Raw genomic sequence first — 24,377 nt, 5'->3', positions numbered from 1 at the left:
TTATTTTCATAAATTTATAAAGTGATACTATCCCAAAGCGCTTACAGTATGTTCTGGTCGAGTAACAAATAAAACATGTAGACGGTGATTTTACAAGAAAACCTAGACTAATAATGGCGCCAACATGATGTGCATACATGATTAAAAGAAAATACAACCCACTATAATATTCGCGCACCTTTTTACGAGATATGACAACCCAATAACAAAATATCGTATCCTAATTGGTTAAATGGCCGAGAATATCTGACGATGATACCACATGCTGAATTTAATGTCGAGCTATCTTACATTTTTATCGATTTTGTAACGTAACTCGACGTGGCCATTATCTACGTTCTACATCCGGGAATTGGCATCAGCTTTAAAGTTTATACTGGAATAGGAAATCCCCGGTTGTCTAGAACACATATAATCACAATGCCGTCTTATCTGTCTCTGGACATTCGTTTCCCAGAGGACCCTGCCATTGTAGTTTCGCATCGTATCTTAGAAGATTTCATATTCGCAATATATCGTTAAACCTAACCGAAATACCATGACGCCGATACACCCTTAGAAGGTACAAATCTGTAAAGTTGTTGCTTGCATTGAGTATAACTTTGCTTGTATCCTTACGTTTACTCTCCTGAAGCTAACAAAGTAGACGACTACCGTATGGAGTACCATATACAATAACGTATATTTGCACTATATGTATGTATGTATGTATGTATGTATGTATGTATGTGTGTGTGTGTGTGCGCGTGCGTCTGTCTGTCTGTCTGTCTGTCTGTCTGTACGTAGGTAGGCAGGCAGGCAGGCAGGCATAAAGTAATCCCTACATAGGTAATTTATGGAGTTGAATTATAACAACGCCATCATATACATAAACAATAATGGTTGTAACTACGACTTCTTTATTAAAAATAAAAATGAGAATGGCGATTATCTCATGAGATGAAATACGTGTAAGCTTAACCATTATATTTATAGTGTAATAAGATTGATACTCATCAAATATACAAACCGTGTTTGTCTCCCACAGTTAATCTTATTTATCAAATATTCATGACAAAGGGAACACATATATTTTAATAAAGAAATCTGACACATTTTGCATACATAATGACTGAAATCATGCAACGTCTGTCCCATACCTTGTAGTAAAACTCTGGATTGCCATTCATCTTAAAAAGGCTTACGTCTTTAAAAATCAGAAGAAATAAATATATTTTTGGGTCACCATTAAAGAGTATGGACCTTACATTAGCATTAAGTGATATTTATCTACTTTCTGATTCACTATGGTTGCTATACTATTAAACACACACACACACACACACACACACACACACACACACATACAGACACACACACACACACACACACACACACACAGAGACAGAGACAGACACGAAAACTGGACGGTATCAACAAAACTCAACTCATCTCAAAGGGTTTCCAAACGTTCTCAGTAGCTTCACCATTCACTGAGCATCATTAGATCATATATATATATATATATATATATATATATATATATATATATATATATATATATATATATATATATATATATATATATATATATATATATATATATACTTCTATATTATATATAATATAATTATATATATATACTTATACATGTATATTATATATAATATAATTAGAGATATATCTACACAAACAGAAAGAAGCGGGTTGGTAAATAAAAATCATATGTTTCTATCATATATATATATATATATATATATATATATATATATATATATATATATATATATATATATATATATATATATATATATATATATGTGTGTGTGTGTGTGTGTGTAAATGAGAGTAAAAATAAAAATTAGTTGTTAGATTTCCTAGCTCCTTTTCTGTATATTTGTAATTGACCGATATGTTGTACGACATCACATATGAACATTGAACAGCGAACAGATTGTATAATAACTACTAGTAGACATTTGTATTCAATGTAGGGAATTAGGATTAGGTTAGGGTTAGGGGTAAGAAAAAGGTTATACTCCCTAACAGAAAGCTGATTTGTGCAGTCTGTAATGAGTAGACTCTAGTCTTCAAAAGTACCAGATTTCATATGCCATAGTCTTTGAAGATGCGGAGTATAGAATATTGATATGTACAACATCCAGGTATAGAGATATGCACATAATCCAGATAACGATATCGCTCTTCGAACGATGTTGGCTAAACAGTGAAAGAGGAAAATAAATCTCCCGCTGAATGGAATGTCAACGGTCTGGGAATTAAATGTCTCATATAAAAGATTACATCAATATTTTGTGCATGTACACAACGTATACTATTCTAGTTGAGCCCACTACTGTTGTTGACGTGTTGTCTGTTTAGAATCTATCGCGTGTACATCTTTTCAGTTTAGTACGCGTCACAGCTGCAGATTAACGCGATATTCTCATTTCATTTGTCTACCTTTATGTCGTATTTAAACAGAAATAACGTACAAAGCTGCGTCGACAAAGACGTCAAAACTAGCAATTGCGTGTTTTCTCTTCACGTCATGTCCTGTCATTGAAAACAAGACAAGCTATAGAGGTAATGTCGTCGAGCTTCACTCATTTTCCTTTGTTTTTTGTCTCTCTCTCGAGAGCCATTGGCTTTTTTGTGACGAATAGGGTTAAATGTTGATGTAGGTATATGCAAGGGAATGCCCATTACTAAATGCCACCGACATGAATTGTAGATTCAGTGACAGTTATCGATGTTGGTTTAAAATGTATCTTGGGATCATTGCGTTCCCTGAGATGGTCAGCATCTATACTAATAAACTACTGCGGTATATTATATGTCTAGAGTGCTCAAAGCTTGATTTATGTAGCGTTAATTTGGCTACATTTGAGAGGTTTACTCATTCTTTAATTAGGCTGATGAATACAGTTAATAGGAATAGTTATCAACTTGATTTGTACCTGGTCAAATTGATTAGTTTATTCACGTATACAAATTTCTCTTGAATATCCTTACATTAGTCTGCACAGGGTTTTCAACTCGATTCGTGACCATTTACAGCTTCTACCGGAAATGTATGTCAAAGTCATGCAAATACTGCAGGATCATTTTGAAACATCTGTGTACAGTATAATGAGAACATTTCAGTTAAGCGTTTATGTAATCTCAAAAATCAAAAAGAACATAGTTATGTCGGAATTATATCGCCCTCTTGTATCACTCATCCGTCTACAGATTTCTCTACCTCTCCTCAGTTCTTACTTTCCCTTTTTAAGGGGAAAGTTTAACACTTCGCGCACGATAGCATTGCATCATAATCCTGATTCCTAAGGGGAAGTAAACAAGCCATGTTTTATATCTGGTCACTTGAGAGATAATAACACTTCCGATCGAAGGGAGATTAATTGTGTTATCAAACATGAACATTAGAATTTATAAAACATTAAAGAATATCTTTCGAATCGTGAGCACTGAGAATATGATGAGATGAAGTACCACCTACAACACGAATCCTTGTAGCAGTAATGATACTCTCATGTATGACCTAAGGGCCGGTATGATACAGATATGGGATATCAATCTTTCATTAGTTGCACAATACATTCGAGTGTCACAGAAGAAGCAAATGGATTCCAGTGTCACACATTCATCTAAAAAACTTGCAATATAGCCACTCAGGATTGCACATTTTTAATGTATTATGCATACCAGGAGAAACTCATCCAGACCATCGACAACATCAATTACGGTGTTGCTAGACATAACGATCAGTCATTCTCAAGAACCATTATAGTTTGAAAATCCATTATCCAAGCACCTTGGTGCATTATCTGGATAAGTAACTAGACCAAGTTAAACAAGACGAAGTGAGATGGAACAGGGCGGAGCACGACACAAATAGAAATACTAGTCGTTTACATGTGTATACACGTTTCAGGAAACGCTGTCCTATGTACATACTGGTTTAACGTCCTTTCTAGTTCGTCTGTGTATTTCTTCTCTTTCCGTTTAAGGTGTGAATGTTCTCGTCGTGCAGATGCTTCGGATAAAGAAATAACTCGAATGTAAAGACATGTCCCAAACTATAACAAATACAACTGATAGTGTAGTTTCACTTTTTGAAGAATTTGATCAACATTCTTACTGAAATTACGTAGTAATTCCATTAGTTGTGTTATGATTTTTAGGTTTTTGCATATTCATTATGGATGATCCATGAATTTTTAAATTTATTTGGAAAATTAAAATAATTAAGAAAAAATGTAAACATAGCTAAATTCCTGTTATTTTTCACATTTATAAGTTACACAAGAAAGATAGAAACATTTGGTTTTCGTAACTGAAGCCTGTCAAGTATTGTAATATTGCAATCAAATACAACCCGCGAAAGAACACGGGTGCGTTTGCTTGCTTATGGTTAGCAGAATGTTTTATGCATACGGTGTAATTAATGTCAGTAACTTATCAAAGTATAAACACCTCAAGAGCCCTATAGATCCTATAACTCTGTTTACTGATAAGTGATAGAACATCGAACACTAGACATTATTACCATACAGTCTGACTCTTACTGTTGTTGCATTATAACTTTCGCAGATATAAGCAAACTCATAAAAGTGTCATGTAAACCTACATCAGAGGTACCCACTGTTATTTTGTATCAATTCTTGTTTTCACCCAATTTTGTCTTTGCATGAAGTCTTTCCTTGATTCACTTCATTCAAGCAAACGCAGTGGTGTTTTTTCGCGGGTTGTACAACTGTGTTCTATTTCCTTTTTACTCTGCTAACAGATAGCGGAACCAGCTGTTCAGCTTCTGATTCCGTATATTTAGATATTCAAAAAATCGATATCTTGGTTGCGAACAATCAGTGCTTAGCATGATGTCTTGAAGATTTGAACTGAAGCGTTATATCTTCAAAACTCTGACAGTGTATACAAAATGCTTAACAATCAAAGATTTTCATTACATTACAAGCAATGGTAATTAATTGCACAGAATTTTGACATTTTAGGTGGCTTAATTTTATATAAATATTCAAGATTTTCTATAGTATTATAGTTTAAATATTAAATCCAAAAACCATTGCAGTTTCTTAAAGGGAAACAGCCCTGTAGGAAATAGAGATATTTTCATAAAGTATGGGTTCTGGTTTTACACCACCTACAATTACTTTGTGATTTCAGTGAAACATTAAATTGACATTACGCCTGTATAGCTAAGGGTATACTTGCTGTGGCCATTGCATCATGGGAGTCAGCAGTAATGACATATTCATGGTTGCACAATGAATATTCATGATGCCTGAGTGTTTATTCCCTTCAGTGTAAAATATGCATATCGGTGGTATAGATATACGTACACACTAGTGTTCATCTTAGTAGTTAATTAGTTCAGCTTTGCCGCGATGGACTCCTGTAAGCGATTTTTTATGAGATACAGAATTAAAGGTTCTATCAATGTCGTGAAAATGATACAAAAACCGTGACCCAAATCAAAACATACAAATTAGAGGTCAAGAACATGTTTATTTCATCTTCTGAGTCTAGAATTCCTTACTTACGGTGTAAATGCTATTGTTGACACTGACACAATCACTTCAGATTCTGATTGCATTAGAAATATTGGCAATTCTTATGACCAACTATCCAATTCAGACACCAGTAAAAAAAAAAAAACCAACGTAATGACCAATGCGTCTATCTCTTTTACCATTCCGGGCCTTCGTTAGTAAATCTGTATACGTACATTATAGTGCAAAGAGTGAACATTTTGATGCTTTGGTCTATATCTTCATCTTTTATCTTATGGATAAAAAACACGGAAATTAAACATAGTAAGGAAAAAAGATAGAACATGTGGTTAAAGAAAAACCATAAATCTGAAAGTAAGTCAACACAGCCCATGAACAAACCTCAAGGGAGCTACTTTGCATTAAGTTAACTCTCAAAAGTAGACTTAAATGACGCAAGGAAGCCATTATATGACAGAACTACTCATCTTAGAGATTTCCCGCCTTTCTTGGTGACATGCATATTTGTCGGCAGCTTTTACCAGACGAATCAGTTGCATTTACTATGTGATCTTGGGGCATGTAAATACATTATCTTACAAGTAAGCATGTACAATAGCTCCAAGGTTGACTTTTTAAAGCCATAAATTATTCAGTTGTGTGATTAGAGAGAGTATGAAATGTTTGCAGAGATGAACCTTTTATTATACGAGTAGGGATACTCGAAGGACAGTCGTCTGGTCATAATTTCTTGTAATGGCTGCTAATGACGTATCTAGATGTGAATGACGTCAGCAGTTTTGACAGTATTATTTGATGACGAAAATAATGAATTGTAAATGGTAAATTTTATTTGTTTTGTACGGTTAGGGAAATCAAAATCAAGCAAACGTGTAAAAGCAACAGCTGCAACGATATTATGTATATATATCTTCAAATGAATTATGTTCCGTAATAGAAGTAATTACGCACAAAAAGGCACTACGTAATCTGTATTATATGATGTCATTTACAAATTAAATCCGACAGAAAAGATTGTACACTCGGCCGGAAATACAACTGTATAGTGTTGCATATAGACAAACTAATCATCACTAACTTCACACCATGCTCTGATGTCATTCGATGTGGTTGTAACAGATTATCGGCATGGTTTAAAAAAAAACAAAAAAAAAAAAACAATAAAGATTACGAAATAAAATAAAATAAAATAAAATAAAATAAAATAAACAGTCGTGTAATAAATACAAATCAAAGTAAAGCCGAAACAATTTCTTTATCACTATCAAGAGTGTTATGAGTGATGAGAGGTAAATTTAAAGAAGTAGGGCTCTGTATGCATGCCTAGAGGTGTGATTTTCAAGTGGTAAACCGGAACCGGAAAACTCACTAATAGATTACTCAAACGCCTATTTCCGCCGCCAAGACTTCTCATTGAACAACTGCTATCAAAGTTTCACAGTTTACATAGCAAACTCAGAGAATATCACGAACCTTTCATTCTTGTATAAATTCAAGCACACCTATACTACTCTCACAAATCGTCTATTGAATAACATGACGTCAACACACTTCTGGACATGATGTAAACCGATTGCCTTTCTCTGTATACCATATGATATCAAGCAAACACCACTATGGGGATATCCAAAAATAGACAAATTTATCTTCTCAAAATAGAAGTAGTCTTAAAAGAAGGCAAGCTAATGACAAGAGTCCAAATGTATGCAGGTGAATGTAATCCATCACCTCGGAAAGTTGGCAGCCTAAATGATATACATCAGTCGCCCGTGTAAACTAAGCTACTGTGAATACTTGTTTCATATTATTGGACTAACGATGCAACGACAATACCAAATAAATTGAACAGGACTACAGTAATTGAAAGGAAAATGGCGTTAATGAACGAGTTGTTTCATTGTCTCATATTAAATGTTGCCGAACATCAAAAGACATGAGGATTCACTCTAGTTGAAAGCAAAATAGTCATTTCAGACAGATAACTTTTGAACAATCGAAACCCTGTGATTACTGAAGTACAGCATGTATTAGTTCATGAAAGGAACGGTTGAGTTGTCTACCTGTTCAACGGACTTTTCACTCAACTAAATCAGACAAATTAATACCAATTGCTTCTTGAGTAACAATATCTATCGAGGTGACAGTGCAGGCTGGTATTTAATCATCCCTAATAACTGTCCAATATTCGTGACCCATCCCCCCAAAAATTATTTTGAATTTTTATTGTTTTTTTAACATTGATCATTTTGGCGCGTAACCGACAAGTGATATTTTGGCGCGAAACCGACTGTCAACATTTCAACATGCATTCAGTACAGCATGCAACGATCGGATTTCTGTTTGCTATGTTTGTAGAGCTCTCACTACCCATAATTCACTCCCTAATGTCATTCTTTCGAAAGTAATGTCTATGAAAATATCGATAAAAAGGAATGAGTATTGTCAAGTGTGCAATTTACGTCAAACTTAACAGATTTATTAATATCACTGTATCCATTTGTGGGTTCATATAGGAAACAATCATGGCGTACGACCGTTAGAAATGGCGCCAACTTCAAATAATGACAACGCATATGCACCTGCGCCTTTTCATTATTCCTGTCTAAGGGAGGCTTTTTTTCAAATATACTTCTGTTAAGACAAATTTCAAGGATGAAGGTTGACATTAAAAATGTAAAAGCGTACTCTTTAACTACTTACAGCAAGTATGGATATCCTTGTTATGGAACAGACGAGTACAACCACGATTTAATGGCCGTTTACATTTTCTTCCATACACAATTACTTCAAATTGTTAATACATGACAGCATTTATATCTATTACATTATTAAAATGACCCATTTATTCTGTTGTGAATGACAGCAATAAAGTTTTTAAATCCTTTTTATGGCTTAGTTTTACGAGATGTTATGCTGATCACCTGTACCATTGGATGCAACCCTAGATTTATATTACACGACAACATTGCTAAAGTGATTTTAGATTTAAAAACCATTTCACAACCGACACGACGCCAATATGGCGTCTGATTAGACGTCAATGGTGTGTTGGTTTGTAAAATGTGTATGGTTGTTTGTTTTCATCCAGTTTATCAGGTGAATCACATGATTGTTAAAAAGTATGGATCGTCTAAAAGTATCACGCATAGTATGAATTAGCATCATGAACGAATTTTACATATTGATGTATAACGCATTAAATGCGCGCAAACCATCACTGATATTTCCTCCCCAAAAGAACGGGTGCGTCTTGGACGATGCCGTAAAACAGGCAGTGGTTCACGAAGATGCTTTTGTAACAACTCCCTTCTTCTCCTATCACTAATCACTCATTATCACTACCACCACCCCAACCCCATCGTCAACACCAGCACCACACCACGGCTAGCACTGATCACAACAACAACAATAACAACAACAACAACATCAGCAGCAGCAACAACAACAACAACAACAACAGCAGCAACAACAACAACAACAGCAACAACAACAACAACAACAACAACGACGACGACGACGACGACGACGACGAGGACAAAAAAAACAACAACAAGAGTAGTAACAACAACAAAAATATTAAATCTCACATCACATCTTTTTAGTTTTCAATAGTGGTCTGAGATTATATTTATCACCACTTTCAACAAACAACAACAACAACAACAACAACAACAACAACAACAATATTACGACCACTATTAAAAAGAATACGTAGAGCAACCAAACATAACACTACAATAACATAAAAAATACAAGTAGAACAACAAATTTGAAACTACAATGATATATTCAATATACTAACAGCAACAACGACATAAACCAAGTGGTAGCTAATGAAAAGTCCTGGGGAAGTATAAAATGAAACGTTTTCCAAGAACATTATGTGACAGTAAGAATTATCAGAACAGCGCTTTAAAAAAGTTATTAATAGAAATATAACAGTTGAGTTGAATATTCCCGAAAGTATTGGGGGGAAAAAGATCGGGATGTACATAACGTGTTCGAATTGGGATCCCATGTACAAAGTGGGATCAGAGATCTCGTGCCCATACGGCGATCAGACTGTGACATCATGTACCTAACGCGATCACAACGTGATCTTACGCATATGTGACATGGTCGTCCGTGTTTCAGCCAATAGGTGTACATGTTGGGTTTATGCTAATATATAAACTCTATTCCTGTAGTGCATTACCTCGATGCCTTTAACATCAGATTCTCAAAGGACGATTTTCGAAGATGATGAGCAACTGAATGAACGTACGCGTTATTCTACAAATTACACACATGCAAAAAGAACCATTTAATTTCACTTTGTACTGGTCAACGTGGTCCCGAGTTCTGAATTTCATCCTGTCGATACAACGGTGACCTTGACCGTTGTCTATGTCTAATGACAGGAAAGTCAATGTCTTGTTGTGTTTTAATGGGTGTTTTAATGGGCGATTGTCTGACCACAGTTTCGTGAATTTGTTTTGATATGGTAGGATGCCACAAATCGACAAAAGGAAGCCGTCCGAATCGATTTGCCAGGTTTTAACTAAGAAGACATGAGATTACGAATACTAGTATGCTTATCCTAAATTTTTTGGCAATTTTGAATATATCTTGTATTGTATCGTTTTGCCTAAGAATGTTGATGAGTTATACGATTTTATAGCCCGTCTGTCCAATTTAGTAGTGGCTCTGTTCACGAACACAGAAGTTTCATATAAACAGAAGTAAGAAAATCTATTGTATAAGGTGCACAGTCGGAGTTATACTACAACAATGAAAAGACCACAAAACGAAATTGTCTCCCGAATAACTGAATTTACTGTCATCTGGAACTTCTAAATTGTTTGGCTTATAAGATGGGAGCGGAAAACATTGCCCACGCACAGTCAGCTACCCCACACGAAGACTCCAAAAGCTTAAACTTCGGTAGTGTACACTTGAAACAATAGAAAAATCAATCGGCTTGGCTCTACAAACTGAATGTTTTCACTGAAGCATGATTCCCCTAATAATAGGCGTCTTTAAGTCTTAGTAAACCATATGACGTGAATGGTAACACATTGTAGGACACCCGTGCTACATTGTCTTAATTTTCAATTGATATCCACTTATCTATTGGCGTATTTCTGGTTGATTAGTCGTTGATTATCAAACTCGACTTGAGATGTGGATTAGAGAGTTAAGTTTCAGTTTGAAAAAAACACACAAAACATTCTGGCGTGCATTGTTCCGTTTGTTGAAAAAACTTTGTCAAAATAAATGCTTATCACAAATTGTGTTTTTTCTAGCTTGACGTCTTTGGTACAAAGTGTAATTAAACAACTATTTTTCACAACTGCTGTTTTGCATTGTGATGGCTTTTCATTCTAAGCTGTCAGACATTCCAAGGGAAACGCACAAAGGTGACTCTTCCTGATTTCCCTATTACAAACACTTTATTTTGTGTAACAAATATACACCATGTTGTAACAAATATACACCATGTGATTCAGTTCCCAGGGGCGTGGTCAAATTTGGAAAGGATAGAGACTAGGTGATTGGGGGTAACAGTAAGGAACACGGTGGAATGTTTTTTGTTGTGTTTTCCCGACTCGTTGAATCAGTCACGGTTGGAAGACATTTCTGAATACAACTATAGCAAACATTGAATTATTCATGTTAGGATAATCGAAGTGACAAAATGAGTGTTTATGTACCACCGTCTAACATCTTACAGAGACACGGGAATATTGATAATGTCTGATGTCTAGCTTGTATTTAGCGACTAATCGCGGCTAAATAAATATCATATAAACTATAATGTGTTTAATAAAAGAGATGAGATATCTATGTCTCCCGAAAACAAGTCCCTAATTTTCGACGGCGTTGTCAGTCTTGTAGCGCCATTTTTCCGGGCCTAAAATTGCGTTTCAGACCTCAAAAATCAGACAGGCATGAACATTATTCATGACAATATGAAATATTTGTCAATCTGTATATGATAAGTGACCTGTATAAGTTGTATTTGGCTGTCATGCGTATCTTTCTTATTTTCCGTTACAGACGCTCATAGGGGAGATGTAGATATGGGGAAGGACCGTGTCAAAGCAGTAATGGTGTTCTTCCACGACGGCAATTTTGTGGAAGGAGCCGGTAGTCTGTACGACGGATCCGTATTGGCCAGCAAAGGTGATGTCATCGTGGTCACGATAAATTACAGACTTGGAATTCTGGGTAATTATTGATGCTTGTTTTTGATCTTTTTAAAATCGGCGTTATAGAAATGAAATATACTTATAATCATCGAGATTAATAGAAGCACAGTTCGAGGGCGTTTGCTTGGGTTATCAGAAATTTGATATCAAGGAAGGCTCGCTCCTTAAATCATTAGCTTATCAGTTTGTGATCTGGTAACTTATCAAAGAGGGGAATCTTGAAATTGACACGAATTCTAACGATTTGATTGGTTTATTCCCAAAGGAAACTTACGTCACTGTTACCATCCGTCACGTCACTATCTGATAGAATAACAATATTATATAGATAAAATAATACTGTGTTTGAAAATATTTATCGTGATTACTAAACTGGAATCGGTTGATTTTTAATTTTGTCCACTGTCGTAAATCCGTACAAATAATTAAAAAAAAGGGTCGAAAATATAATTACGTAGATGACGATTGATACAATTTGCATAGAGTTCTCCGAAATGCTTTTTTTTAAATTCTGAAAGTTGTCTGTGATATCCCGAAAAATAATGTAACGTAAGTTTATATTTCATTTCTAAGCGAATTTGATATTATCATTGCCTTAATAATTGTTTTCTTTCAATTAAATTTGAATTTAGGAATTGAATAAATATTTTAACAGACGATAACTTATGCTTCGGCATGATTGAAAGCAACAACAACAACAACAACAACAACAACAACAACAACAACAACAACAACAACAACAACAACAGCACAAAGAATTAACCCACGGAAAACTAACAAACAGTAAACCATATACTCAATAAAATAAGTATTGAGTAGTGAATTAAGGCCCTTCGATGATACTTCCAGATATCTTATTCGTGTGTACGTGTTTTTACACAACTAAAAGAAACCTCAAAGTGGCCATATGGATGAGAATTGGGTATTTATTTTGGATTTTTAATTTACAAAACAGTTTTATCATGGCTTCCTACTTGAAAAATCGATGTAAAAATAGACTAAGTCTGTGTTTGTAGCTCAATTCAGTGCAAAAAGCTCAAAAGTGTGTTAAAAGTTTGTTACTGTACGTACAATAACAAAGATTTTACATATTTATCTTCTGCAATGTATTGAGTTACAACCAAATATTTGGGATATGTTGTTTCACATTGATTTTTCAAGTAGGAAGCCATGGTAAAATTGATTTATAAATCAAAAATCTAAAATAAATACCCAATCCTCATCCATATGGCCCACTTTAAATAAATGTCTTTCATTTCAAGGGTTTCTGTCTTCAAGTGATGAAAATGCACCTGGTAATTTCGGGTTACAAGACCAGATACTAGCATTGCAATGGGTCAAAGATAACATTAGGGCATTCGGTGGCAATGAATTCTTAGTGACGGTCTTTGGCTCAGGGAGTGGAGCTGCATCTGCGCAACTATTGGCCATGTCTAATTTGACAGTCGGTAAGTTTACGCACTACACCATGTCACCACCACCTCCTCTCGCATGTACTCGTACACTGGTACAAGACACCTGAATTTATACAAACGAAATGTGTCGTTTTGATATTCAGGGTAGATAAGATAGGGGTTTTCATAGTTACCCATGAGACTATCTTAGAAATAACTACGTCAACAATACGCCTGTGGTGAACTCAAGTACATTTATATTTGGATCTATAAAACATGAAATTCTATCTTCTAAAGGTTCAAGTTTGAATTTAAAGTAAGGTCATTGATTGTTGAGGGAATGAATACATCGGTTTTTACTAGAATTTAGATGAAAAGACATCAGAGCAGTGAAATATTTAAGAAGCTAGGATAAATTTGAAGTGTGTTTGTCATCATCCTGAAAATTTGCATGAAATTTGCATACATTTACACTCTAAATGATTTCTCTCTCAAAGTACCAGCTAATGTCGTTATGTCGTTTGAAATCTATTTTACATTGAATAGAATGCCAGGGAGTACAAAATGAACGTTTTAGCCATGAATATTAATGTTTTGTCTGTTTTCATGTTTTAATCACCTTCAGGTGTTTGAATGATAGGAATTTAACCTTCTGTTACCTAGTTTGGGTTTTAGTGCCTACGATAGGTGAAATCTTGTTGTAGCTTCATTTTATAGTTTAACATATTTTCTCTCTCAAGGTCTTATACACCGTGTGATCGCACAAAGTGGTACTGCCACTGCACCATGGGTGTTTGCTAAGGAACCAATCAAACACTTGCGGATGGTGACTGAAGCATTCGGCTGCAACCGTGAAGAAATGGCAGCAATAGTCGAATGTTTACGTCACGTACCGTACGGAGAAATGGTCCAAATACAGCAACAGACATCTAGATATTATCCAGCCTTCGGACCAGTCATTGACGGTATAGTCATCGGAGAGGATCCATTGACAACACTAGTGAGAGACGCAGAGATAGGTGACGAAAATGACAACAGAGACGGTAGTCCGACGTATTTGTCCGGGATACCGTTCCTTGTTGGACTTGTGAAAAGTGAAGCCTTCGTACTCATTGCAAACGACACAGATGAACGCGGTCGGCTGCAACCTTCTAAATACAAAGTTTTGCTGGATGAATTTGTGGAAAGTATGCATGGAGAGAATACACAAGTCAGGTTAGTCTTCATGGTGTTAAAACCATAATGTCAATTTGATGAAAGTTACCCTCTTTATTTAGTTAGTTAGAGTGTTCTTTCATCAGACAAAAAAAAATGAAAAAGCACAATCCGGCCACAATTTAGTTGGTGTGGTAACGAAACATTGGGAACGAGAAGCGTCGTCTGTAAGGACGAGACTGTGTCAATGAAACGCCCACCCAGTATGCCAAAAACGACATAAAATAGCTATTTGATCGAATGAGGGCGTACGTTTAAAATATGTTCTTTCAACAATTTAATTAAAACAGTTTCATGTTCTGTGTAACTCAAACAATTGCGAAATTTGTCTTCTATGTGTGTAGTAGTTTGTTCGTGATTTTAATATGTCGGTGATTTGTTGATAAACATAAATTGGCATTTGCATAAAATGAAATATATATTTGAATCGGCACTTCATGACATGTAAGGTCAAATAAAAAATATGTTGTTCCGATTACGCGCTCAAATTAGAATAGGTCGGTACGTAGATTTTTTATTTTATTTTATTTTATTTTTATTTTTATTTTTTCTTCATGTGTGAGTGTCTAGTTCAGGTTTTCCATTCTTTTCCGAATGGTCTCTGTGTTATTTATTTCTTCCTATCAGATGTACAGAAATTACAGATTGGAAGAACAGTTTTATATTGTCTTTTTAAGTTGATGTCAATTTCCGCATCCACTATTTCTCGTGAGACTTCACAATTGTTTGCGATTGTATTATTTTTTTCTCGAATACGTAAAATTTTCTTTAGGGTAGGCAGTGAAAATCTATATGGGGTAGGGTAACCCGAACCAAACAATTATTTGTTTTAGGTCTAATGCTAAATCGATGCACGCCTTCGATGGTATTGAAAATTAATTAATGGTCATCCAGGCCTCGACACTTGAATCGACATGTCAATATTTCAGGCCAGCTCTTTGTCAAGTGTAGCACCTTCATCAGAGCAATGGCGCATGAAGTATCGTATATAGTATACTAGTATACTAGATTTCTTGTCGTTTACAACAAAATAAACATTTTTTTGTACCAAATTTGAATTTATAAATTACCTTATTCTATTTTTCTGTCTTTCGCAGCGAACAGGTTGCCATGGCAATAAACTTTGAGTACACTGATTGGGTGAGTGGTAAGGACAATCCGTATAAAATAAGAGATGGAATAATCGAAGCTATGACAGATCGACTGTATGCATTGCCAGTTATTGAAAACGTACAACTCTTGTCAAGGGCCAGGAGGTCAGTTTATCTCTATTCGTACGGTCATCGACTCAAGAATGGAGATTCTCCTCAATGGACAGGTGCGTATAACTCTTTGCAGTGTCTTGCGATGCGGTGAAACCAGGTTTCTTTTGATATCTTACAAGCGACGGAATGTGCACATCGAGAGCGTTAAGCTGTGCACTGAGCACGCTCATCCTTCGGCATTTGTTTGGCAACCTTCACAGCACAAACGCGAAATCAAACTAGTTACCAATGTGCTATACACAATCATATTCAAGTTGATAGCTAGCAGCAATCAATACAGGTGAACTAAAGGAAGAAATAATTTAGTTGGTTGGACAATAGTATAGGTGCTTGACACCCGTTTGTCCACTCCCTTTACAGGCTGTTTTTTATTGTTTCTTTCTCGCTTGCGTTGTACTGAGTGTTACAAATAGGCGGGCAGACCTCTAATGTCAACGTAACACTTTTTTATCGTTGTTACTCGCTCTGTCTCTACTCGGTACACAGGATCGAATTGGACTTGAAAGGGAATTAGTTCAGACTAAATATTCATGTTTAACTAGGATCCTTTTAGAAGTAGCCAGCCAGGGAGCAGATGGACGCTCCTTGCCTCAGCTCCTCCTTTCCAAAGTGAAAGCCATAAGTTTATTTCAACATTAAATTCTTATAAACACAAAATATACAATACTCAAATGATAAAATAATCAACACCATAAATGAATAAAACGGAAGTGTTGTTGTTGCCTTAACTCAATGCAAATAATATTGACAAATATGCAAGATAGCCAAATAATGTGATCACGTCATTGTTCTTCCAACTGTCTGTAAAAAATCATTATTTGACATCAACGATCTTTTAATAACGTTCAGTGTTGTCATCTCAGAAGAATACTATTCGCGAATTGCAAACATTTGTTCTAAGTATTAATTCATGACAGCTGAGAGTTCACAGTGACCTCGCAAAACATCAAAACTTATCGAATATAAAAAAGTTGTATTCTATCATCCGTAACAGTAGTATATTGTATATGCTACTTTTGATTTTTATTATTTTGTAATTTTGACTTGCCCGTGATCAAGTATAATAAATAAATAAATAATATAATAAAATAAAATAAATCTGACTGGACCTTTTCTTTTAAAGAAGCGTTGTTATTTCCCTTTCATATCCGTTTTATTTTTCATTACAGGTGCTATACACGGAGAAGAAATTCCCTTTGTTTTTGGTGCTCCACTTGTAAATGGACTCGGAATGTTTGAATACAATTTTAGCAAATCAGACGCCTTGGTTAGTTTGGCTGTTATCACTTACTGGGCTAACTTTGCAAAGACTGGGTATGTAACAAATTCTAAAATTCACAATTCACATTCCTTATGAAAAACACCGTGACATGATAATGTAATCGCAGTTGTGTCTTAAATACAGTCTATAACATTATCATTATAATGACACCATTCCTCACGGTTGAGTATACCGATTAGTGAAAATATAGGCAAACATTTTTGAAACATTTATCAGTGATAATTCTCGCTATCTGCAATACAATTCTATGCATCGCTAAGGAGTCAAATGGAACGCAGTCTCGCGACCGCGCTTGCATTTATCGACACCTACACTTCTGGTCGCCTATGTCAAACACGTGAATGATTCTTCCAAACAGTTTAATTTGTAACAAATAAGATAAACGCAAGTTTTAAGCTCATATAATTATGGAGGTGGGAAATTTAAATATGTACAGTATCTTTCCAGAGCAAAATTACAAGTGATGTCTACAACAGAAAATGGGAAAGAAACATTCCTGTGTATTAGCATAGCTCAGTGACCGGAAGTGTAGTTGTCGACATTAGAACGCGTTGTCGCGCGACTTCGTTCCATTTAACTCCACAGTGATGTGTAGAATTGTATTGCAGGTAGCGAGAATTGTACTACTACTTACAGACAGAGAGTTACAATGGTTTATTTGGTGAAGCTATTATTTTGAATAATATACTACAAAATCAGAGTGACTGTAGCATAGAGTTAGGCTGATATAATGTTCTTACAAATCACACAAACAAAAAATACAGTCACTGATAGCGCGCACGCGCATAAAATGGCTACATTTTATCTCACTGTGAACTCAAATAAACAGTTTTGTGTTTGAATCTTCATTGTCTCACCCCAGAGATATGTTGATTTGTGTTCACGGTGAGATAAAGTGTAACATTTTATACACTTGCGGGCTATCAGGCTGTATGTTTGTTTGTGTAATTCCTAACAAAAAAAAATTGTGCGAGACATAAAAATACCTTATTGAAACTCTATAGTCACTCTGTTTTTGTAGTAACGCCCCAGACAGTGTTGACTATCTGAGAAACGCCAAGGGAAAGTGTATGTGTCCGGTATAACCTTGATTAATTATTACTTACAGTGGTTTTCACAACACCATTCAGCTTTTCCGTTTGATACAACCATGCAGAAAACCATCAAGAAACTGTATTTAGTCTAAATGAAATACACCATGTAAATGTATTGCAACTCCATGCATGCAGACATTCGGGCGCCAATGTTTTTTCTTAGTATCAACACGCGATGAAGGGCGTCGTCAAATGTCATTTGCGGTGTTCATTTGATGTCTGTATGGTGGCATGTGTAGTTCATTTCATTTTAGACAAAATGTAGCAAGAAACTACTCATTCAATCTTGCTGTCTTAGAGTAGCATGTTCAGTTTCTTACTGGTTCCTGCATGGTTGTATCAAACAGAAAAGATGTACGGTATTGTGAATTTGACTAACTGCAGAACACAAACAGTTACTAGATTCATAAAAATACATCCACGCTCTAAGTGAGAGGCGTTTTCAAAACGAAAGAAAATTGACGATTGGTTCAATGAAAGTGATGTTGTGTAAACTGTACTTTAGACAATACTGATCTTGGTTGTATGGTAGTATACAGGGTTTCAAGTTTATGGCTGTAAAATATGTTACCATGTTATGTTTTAATACCACATGCAGGTCCTTCCAAAAGCCATGGAGTACGATATAGGACAAAAACTACCTTACATAAGTTAGTAGTAGTTGTTGCATCTCCAATGTTTGATATTCTTTCCTCAACTATATATGATAGCATTCCGAATATGAAATTCACACTCTGTCCAATTTTGCTTAATGAAAGGCAAATCTCTTCCCCATTTAGCTCCCCGCCCCATTCATTCATTCATTCATTCATTCATTCATTCATTCATTCATTCATTCATTCATTCATTCATTCATTCATTCATTCATTCATTCATTCATTCAGTATAGGCTAACACTTTGTCTATTTTCTTCCATCACAGTGATCCTCACACTCCCACGTCTCAAGCTCCAACAGGCATACACCGACACTATGAATTGAAATTCAGATTTGAAAATTTACATAGATGGCCTCGCTATGACATGAAATCTCAGGAGTTTGTACACATCGGGTCTTCGCCGAAAATTCGCGATTTTTACCGATCGCACAAGCTCGCTTTCTGGACTGAGTATGTGGCAGCGTTAGCCGAATCGGCTAATAAAGCGAATCCAACTCGGACGGACCCACTTTCACACCAAGTAAAAACTGACAAACTTATAAGTACAACAACAAAGGGAATAACGTCGGAATCAGCAACAACTACATCACCAACAACAAGTACACCGACAGAGGGCGTAGTATACGTGGAATTACCTTCACTGGAGCCGGGAATATCTTACAATATTAGCCGAGAAAACAAAGGAAAGAAGAAAAATTATAATACAGAACTGAGTGCGGTCATTGCCGTTGGATGTGGCTTGTTGTTGCTAAATGTCGTTGGCTTGGCAACGGTCTATTACGTCAAGGATGCAGGCAGTGCTGCAGCAGCAGCTAAAGCTGCTGAAGCTGCTGCAGGAGCGGGAAGGACAACGGTCGTTTAATTGAAAATTTATAGAATGATTTATACATATATATTTATTTATTCAAAAAGATCCACAAGGGTCAAAGAACCTTGACATCGGCCCCAGCCTGCCAAGAATTCTTACAACACCTTTTAATCAGCGCCAGTTTCATTGATTGCAGCAGACACATGAAATCGTACACCTTGAGGTGCTTGAAAACATATTGATCATAACAGCGCCCTCAACGTCGACTATATCAATGACTTTCGTTTTTTAGCAGTTGGATGATGGACAATTAATCGTAAGTTGAGTCAGGCGAAATACAGTGCATAGTTTATTAATTTCTACTTACATTAATCGCCTAATTGTACTATAGATGGTTGCCTAGTTAGGCATCAAAATGAAATTTGTAGAATCGTAGAGGCAAATGTTTCCGTGATTCTACATTAAGAAAGACATAATCATAGATTCAGTCACTTCAAGTTATAGTGTTTCACTGAAGTGGTGCTTAAATAGAGATAAATCTTTCTGTACATGTTTTACTTCAAAAGATCTATAGCTTACAGACATTACTGCGTTTCTGCTATGCAAAGATATGCACTTTATATAGACTTTATTGTATGAATTGTCTTTTAAGAAAGTACTAAGTATTTTGGCTCAAATGTATAGTAGTACTATAAAAACACCAAATCCAGTTTATCACCAAAGTTTGGACGTATAAATGATGATCTACTATTCCTTGCAAATAGTCCAGCCATTGCCAAGTATGTTATGTTATCTTTTTAAATGCAATGATCTCAAAAAATGCATATAAATCTTTTGGAATGCTAAAATTCTATTTCGGTATCTGTGAACTTGACCTTGGTTGGGTTAGTAGACACATTCCAGAACGTGTTTCAGGTATGCCAATATAAGCTGCCGAAAATGAATTGAAAGCTTCAAGATGGTCTATTTAGTTTTTTTTGCGAAGCCTTTTACGCAGTTGGCATGCCATACTAGATCATCGTGATAAACCGACCAAATGCAGTAAACAAAACTGGACAGACAGTTATACATGGCCATCACTTGCATGATCCAAAACACAATCTGAGATTGAAATCATTTCTCCCAGCTGACCTGCTATTAAGTTACGTTGCGTTACAAAATATTGATAATTTTTCTACTAAATGTGCATTCTAATAGATATTATATATACATTCCTATCTTTTTTTTTGCAAATTTGAAATCAATTTGAAATAGCGATCTACTACAAGTTGAACGCAACAATTTTAACATTATAACGATTATAAGCAATGCATCACATTCAGTTTGCAATATTTTTGAATGATTGATAAGACAGTGGTTGCATTCCATGCGTTTTTTATTTAAAAAAAGACATATCCATAGTCATCTTCCCTAGATTATTAGATAAATAGTATCGTATACATCATTAGATTGGATTTCTTAGACGCGTCCAGTTGACAGATTGTGAGAAAGTGCTGTTTTAAAACCAAAAAGTGCTCTTACTACCAAACCAGAAAGACTACAGAAATTCAAATAGGAGACACGATGTTTTTTACACAACCTAAATTGTTACGAAATACATGAACAAAATACAGGCAATGACAGCGCGCGCACATGTGAAATGTTACATTTTATCTCAAAGTGAACACAAATAAACAGTTTTGTATTTGAATCTGCCTTGTTCCATCCAACAGTGGTGTTGATTTGCGTTCACAGTCTGAGATAAAATGTAGCATTTCTTATGTGCGCGCGTTAACATTGTAGTTTGTTTTATGTAGTTAGTAACAAAAAAGAAATGTTTTGTGAGACAGAAAAAAATGTCGTGCTGTCTAAGAGAAACTCTATAGTCACTCTGGTTTGGTAGTACCACCAAGGAACTCAATGAAGTGTAGGAGCGATGCAAGTGTTACCACAGAACAACAACACGTGGCATTGTCAACACAATCAGACAATGGGACTGACACAGATAATTTAATTTGCAATGAGTGATACTGACTGAATATTTTCTGTCTGTTAATACAACTTCGTTTGTTTGGAAAACCTATGACGTCATTACTTTGATACCAAATTTTATTAAGTTCCCTGGTGGTATGTACACTACAGCAAAGTTAAAACACAAAACTTATACAATATATCTGGTTGTGACAAATGGGACACTTCAGAAATGTCCATCTAATTAAATAGGTCATTCCTAAGTCAGAGTTAAAACTTTTTGTCATTCCAGAAAAGTTCAGGTAATTGTAATGATAAGTATGTACTTGGTATATTGTTGTGTCCAACTGAATGTGAACTTGATTAGTTTCCTGTTTTCTTGCTCTTCCAAGCAATTCGTACATATTTCCAGAGGAGTACATTTTTGAAAATCGTTGTAGAAGACAGTTACCTTTGATTGCAATGATCCATTTGTTGTTATTTGCGATATTCATTTTGATTTTACCGGGTATCGTTGTTCTGATTCAGTACTATAGCTTTTGTTTTTCTTTAATTAGTGTCACGACTGATTTGAACTCAAAGACTACAGCTAGAATTGAATGTACCCAAACACCTTGCCATTTATATGTACTGCGCATGTGAAATTGAAATTTGTAACTGTTATATGTAAGCTTGTATTTCTTTGTCACATAAACCATGCCACGAGATATTGCAACAGGATATATATATATATATATATATATATATATATATATATATATATATATATATATATATATATATATATATATATAATATAATATAATACATTATGCAAAATCGATAATGTGGTAATTATAGTTGTGTCCATATCAAATATTCCCTTACCATTTAAATAATTATGCATAAAAAGGAGCATGCAATAATCATATTATATATTATGGTTTCATATGTCCTACCGAAGGAATATAATGCTATAAATTTTATTCAAGATGCAACCATACTATATGGCATCCAAAAAGTTAAACATATAAATTATGATGTAAGTATTATGTTCCTTGTACCCATCGGTATTGTCTTTAATTTTCTTCTTGGCGTTGTTTATTTCAAGAATTAGTCTAATTTTTCTATGTTTACCATTGACGTCTTCGATATCACCGAGACTCAATATAATCGCAGAGTGACAATGACCCGGATAGCGGACGCACTCCAGTTATTGGTGGCGCTATATACTGCGTATATCCACCATTCATGTCCACGTATGATCTCCGAAATCAGTGACGTCATCACAGGTCTTATGTCACGTTGTTATTGTGATTTAAACGTACGTCGTAATTTATGCCAACACTATTTATGCAGACGTCATGAATATTATATTACCTTGAAAAACTTCGAAAACGTAATTTTGATGGTACCTTCTGAAGGCCGTCATTTCGAGTTAGTAGACATCTAATTCTATGTTAGCATATATAAGCATATTATATGCATTTCTAAAATTGAAAAATTAACACTATAACCTTTATTCTGTGACGTCATTTCTAGTATGCAGGCATTTAGCTAGGATTGGAATTTAAAAGGAAAGGAAGAAGAAATATTTGATGTCATTAGAATGGAGAATTGCTTGTATGTCATAAAGAGGACCCTTTACAGCATTGTACAGTGTTATGAATGTTAACGCTTTTTAGTCAGTCAGAGAGAGTGATTGAAATGAAACGACAGTGCTAGTTGGGCCAAGTGACATTTTTGTCGTGAATAATAGAGAAAAGATAAACAAGGTTTACAGAGAGTTTATACTTTGTCTCGTATCGCAATATTTACGGGTACGTCTGAACAGCTCATGCGATGTTTCAGTTGCAGCTGCCATTTTGAATCTCTGTGAGACAGAGTTGGCGCAGACGACAGGTAATCAGTGTCGATTTTTCTCCGACCTTTGAACTGTGTACCTGACCAAATATGGTATGGCGGTTGTAACTGTAACTGTCCTTCGCCTGTTACCAACACAGAACTATTTACCCAATGCTCAACGGATATCAGATATGTTGTATTAATGATCAAATTTAATTATGTAAATTGTTGATTGTACATTTTTATTGATAAATTCTGAATATTCGATGTTGTGTTGCCATTCCATTTGAAATCAGCGTCAACCCCAATGTGTATTCAGTAAAATAAAATTCATTTTCAAGAAATCTTCAGTTGCTGTAGTTCTTTTGTGCATATTTAAATTTGTTAAAAAGAATTCACACTTTGTTGGCATTTGCAGTGTAACTATTTAACGATCGACACATGTCAAATGTCACTGTAATCATACCAAATGTCGACTGTTACACCATCCCCTTATCAATAAACTGTGCCATCCAAATAATAGTCAGGTTAAAGTACACCTTGTACGCCCGTAGGGTTTTAGTTTAAGGTGTGTATTAAACCAAAAAACCCAAAGCGCAGACCTGTGGTGCTATCATTTCGATCATAAGAATGTCCCTACCAAATATCAACGTAATGAACCTAGCGTGTACACACACAAACACAAACACACACACACACACACAGGCAGCACAGACACTTTACCATGCCTGTAGTACTACTGGACATATTAAAACTCAGTTGTGCGAATAAAGGACGTTGAGGCAACAACCAGACAAGTGTAAACTATCTTGTTCAATACATACATATATATATATATATATATCTCGAATATATATCGAATACATACACACACACACACACACACACACACACACACACACACACACACATATATATATATATATATATATATATATATATATATATATATATATATATATATATATATATATATATATATATATATATATATATATATATATCGAATCAAGTGAATATTTCTATCTAGATGTTACTTGACACCTGTAGTGCTGAAATGTCTACAATAAATCTTCGACCAGGCTCTACAATATAATCGAAGTCTACAGTCCTTGGTAAACCCAGATTTAGGAAGTGCCTGTATCACTTGCTTGGGAGCAACAATTTTGCATCGAGATTCTTCT

At 35.2% G+C, this 24,377-nt stretch overlaps 1 protein-coding gene across 1 annotated transcript in view; it reads left to right on the top strand.

Moving 5' to 3' along the window:
• The window catches only part of LOC144442793 (neuroligin-4, X-linked-like), a 54,466-nt gene extending 34,993 nt beyond the window's left edge, over positions 1–19,473 (top strand). The window contains exons 2-7 of the mRNA XM_078132167.1: positions 11,553–11,723; positions 12,967–13,152; positions 13,839–14,313; positions 15,411–15,631; positions 16,748–16,892; positions 18,876–19,473. Coding sequence (XP_077988293.1) covers positions 11,553–11,723; positions 12,967–13,152; positions 13,839–14,313; positions 15,411–15,631; positions 16,748–16,892; positions 18,876–19,473 — 1,796 coding nt within the window. The remainder of the gene's footprint in view (positions 1–11,552; positions 11,724–12,966; positions 13,153–13,838; positions 14,314–15,410; positions 15,632–16,747; positions 16,893–18,875) is intronic.
• Positions 19,474–24,377: the final 4,904 nt, after the last annotated feature.

This window comes from Glandiceps talaboti, chromosome 11 (genome assembly GCF_964340395.1).
Source record: "Glandiceps talaboti chromosome 11, keGlaTala1.1, whole genome shotgun sequence".
In the NCBI taxonomy this organism is placed as follows: Eukaryota; Metazoa; Hemichordata; class Enteropneusta; family Spengelidae; genus Glandiceps; species Glandiceps talaboti.
The sequence above is the reverse complement of the archived record's forward strand: the minus strand, read 5'-3'. Positions and strand labels throughout refer to the sequence as shown.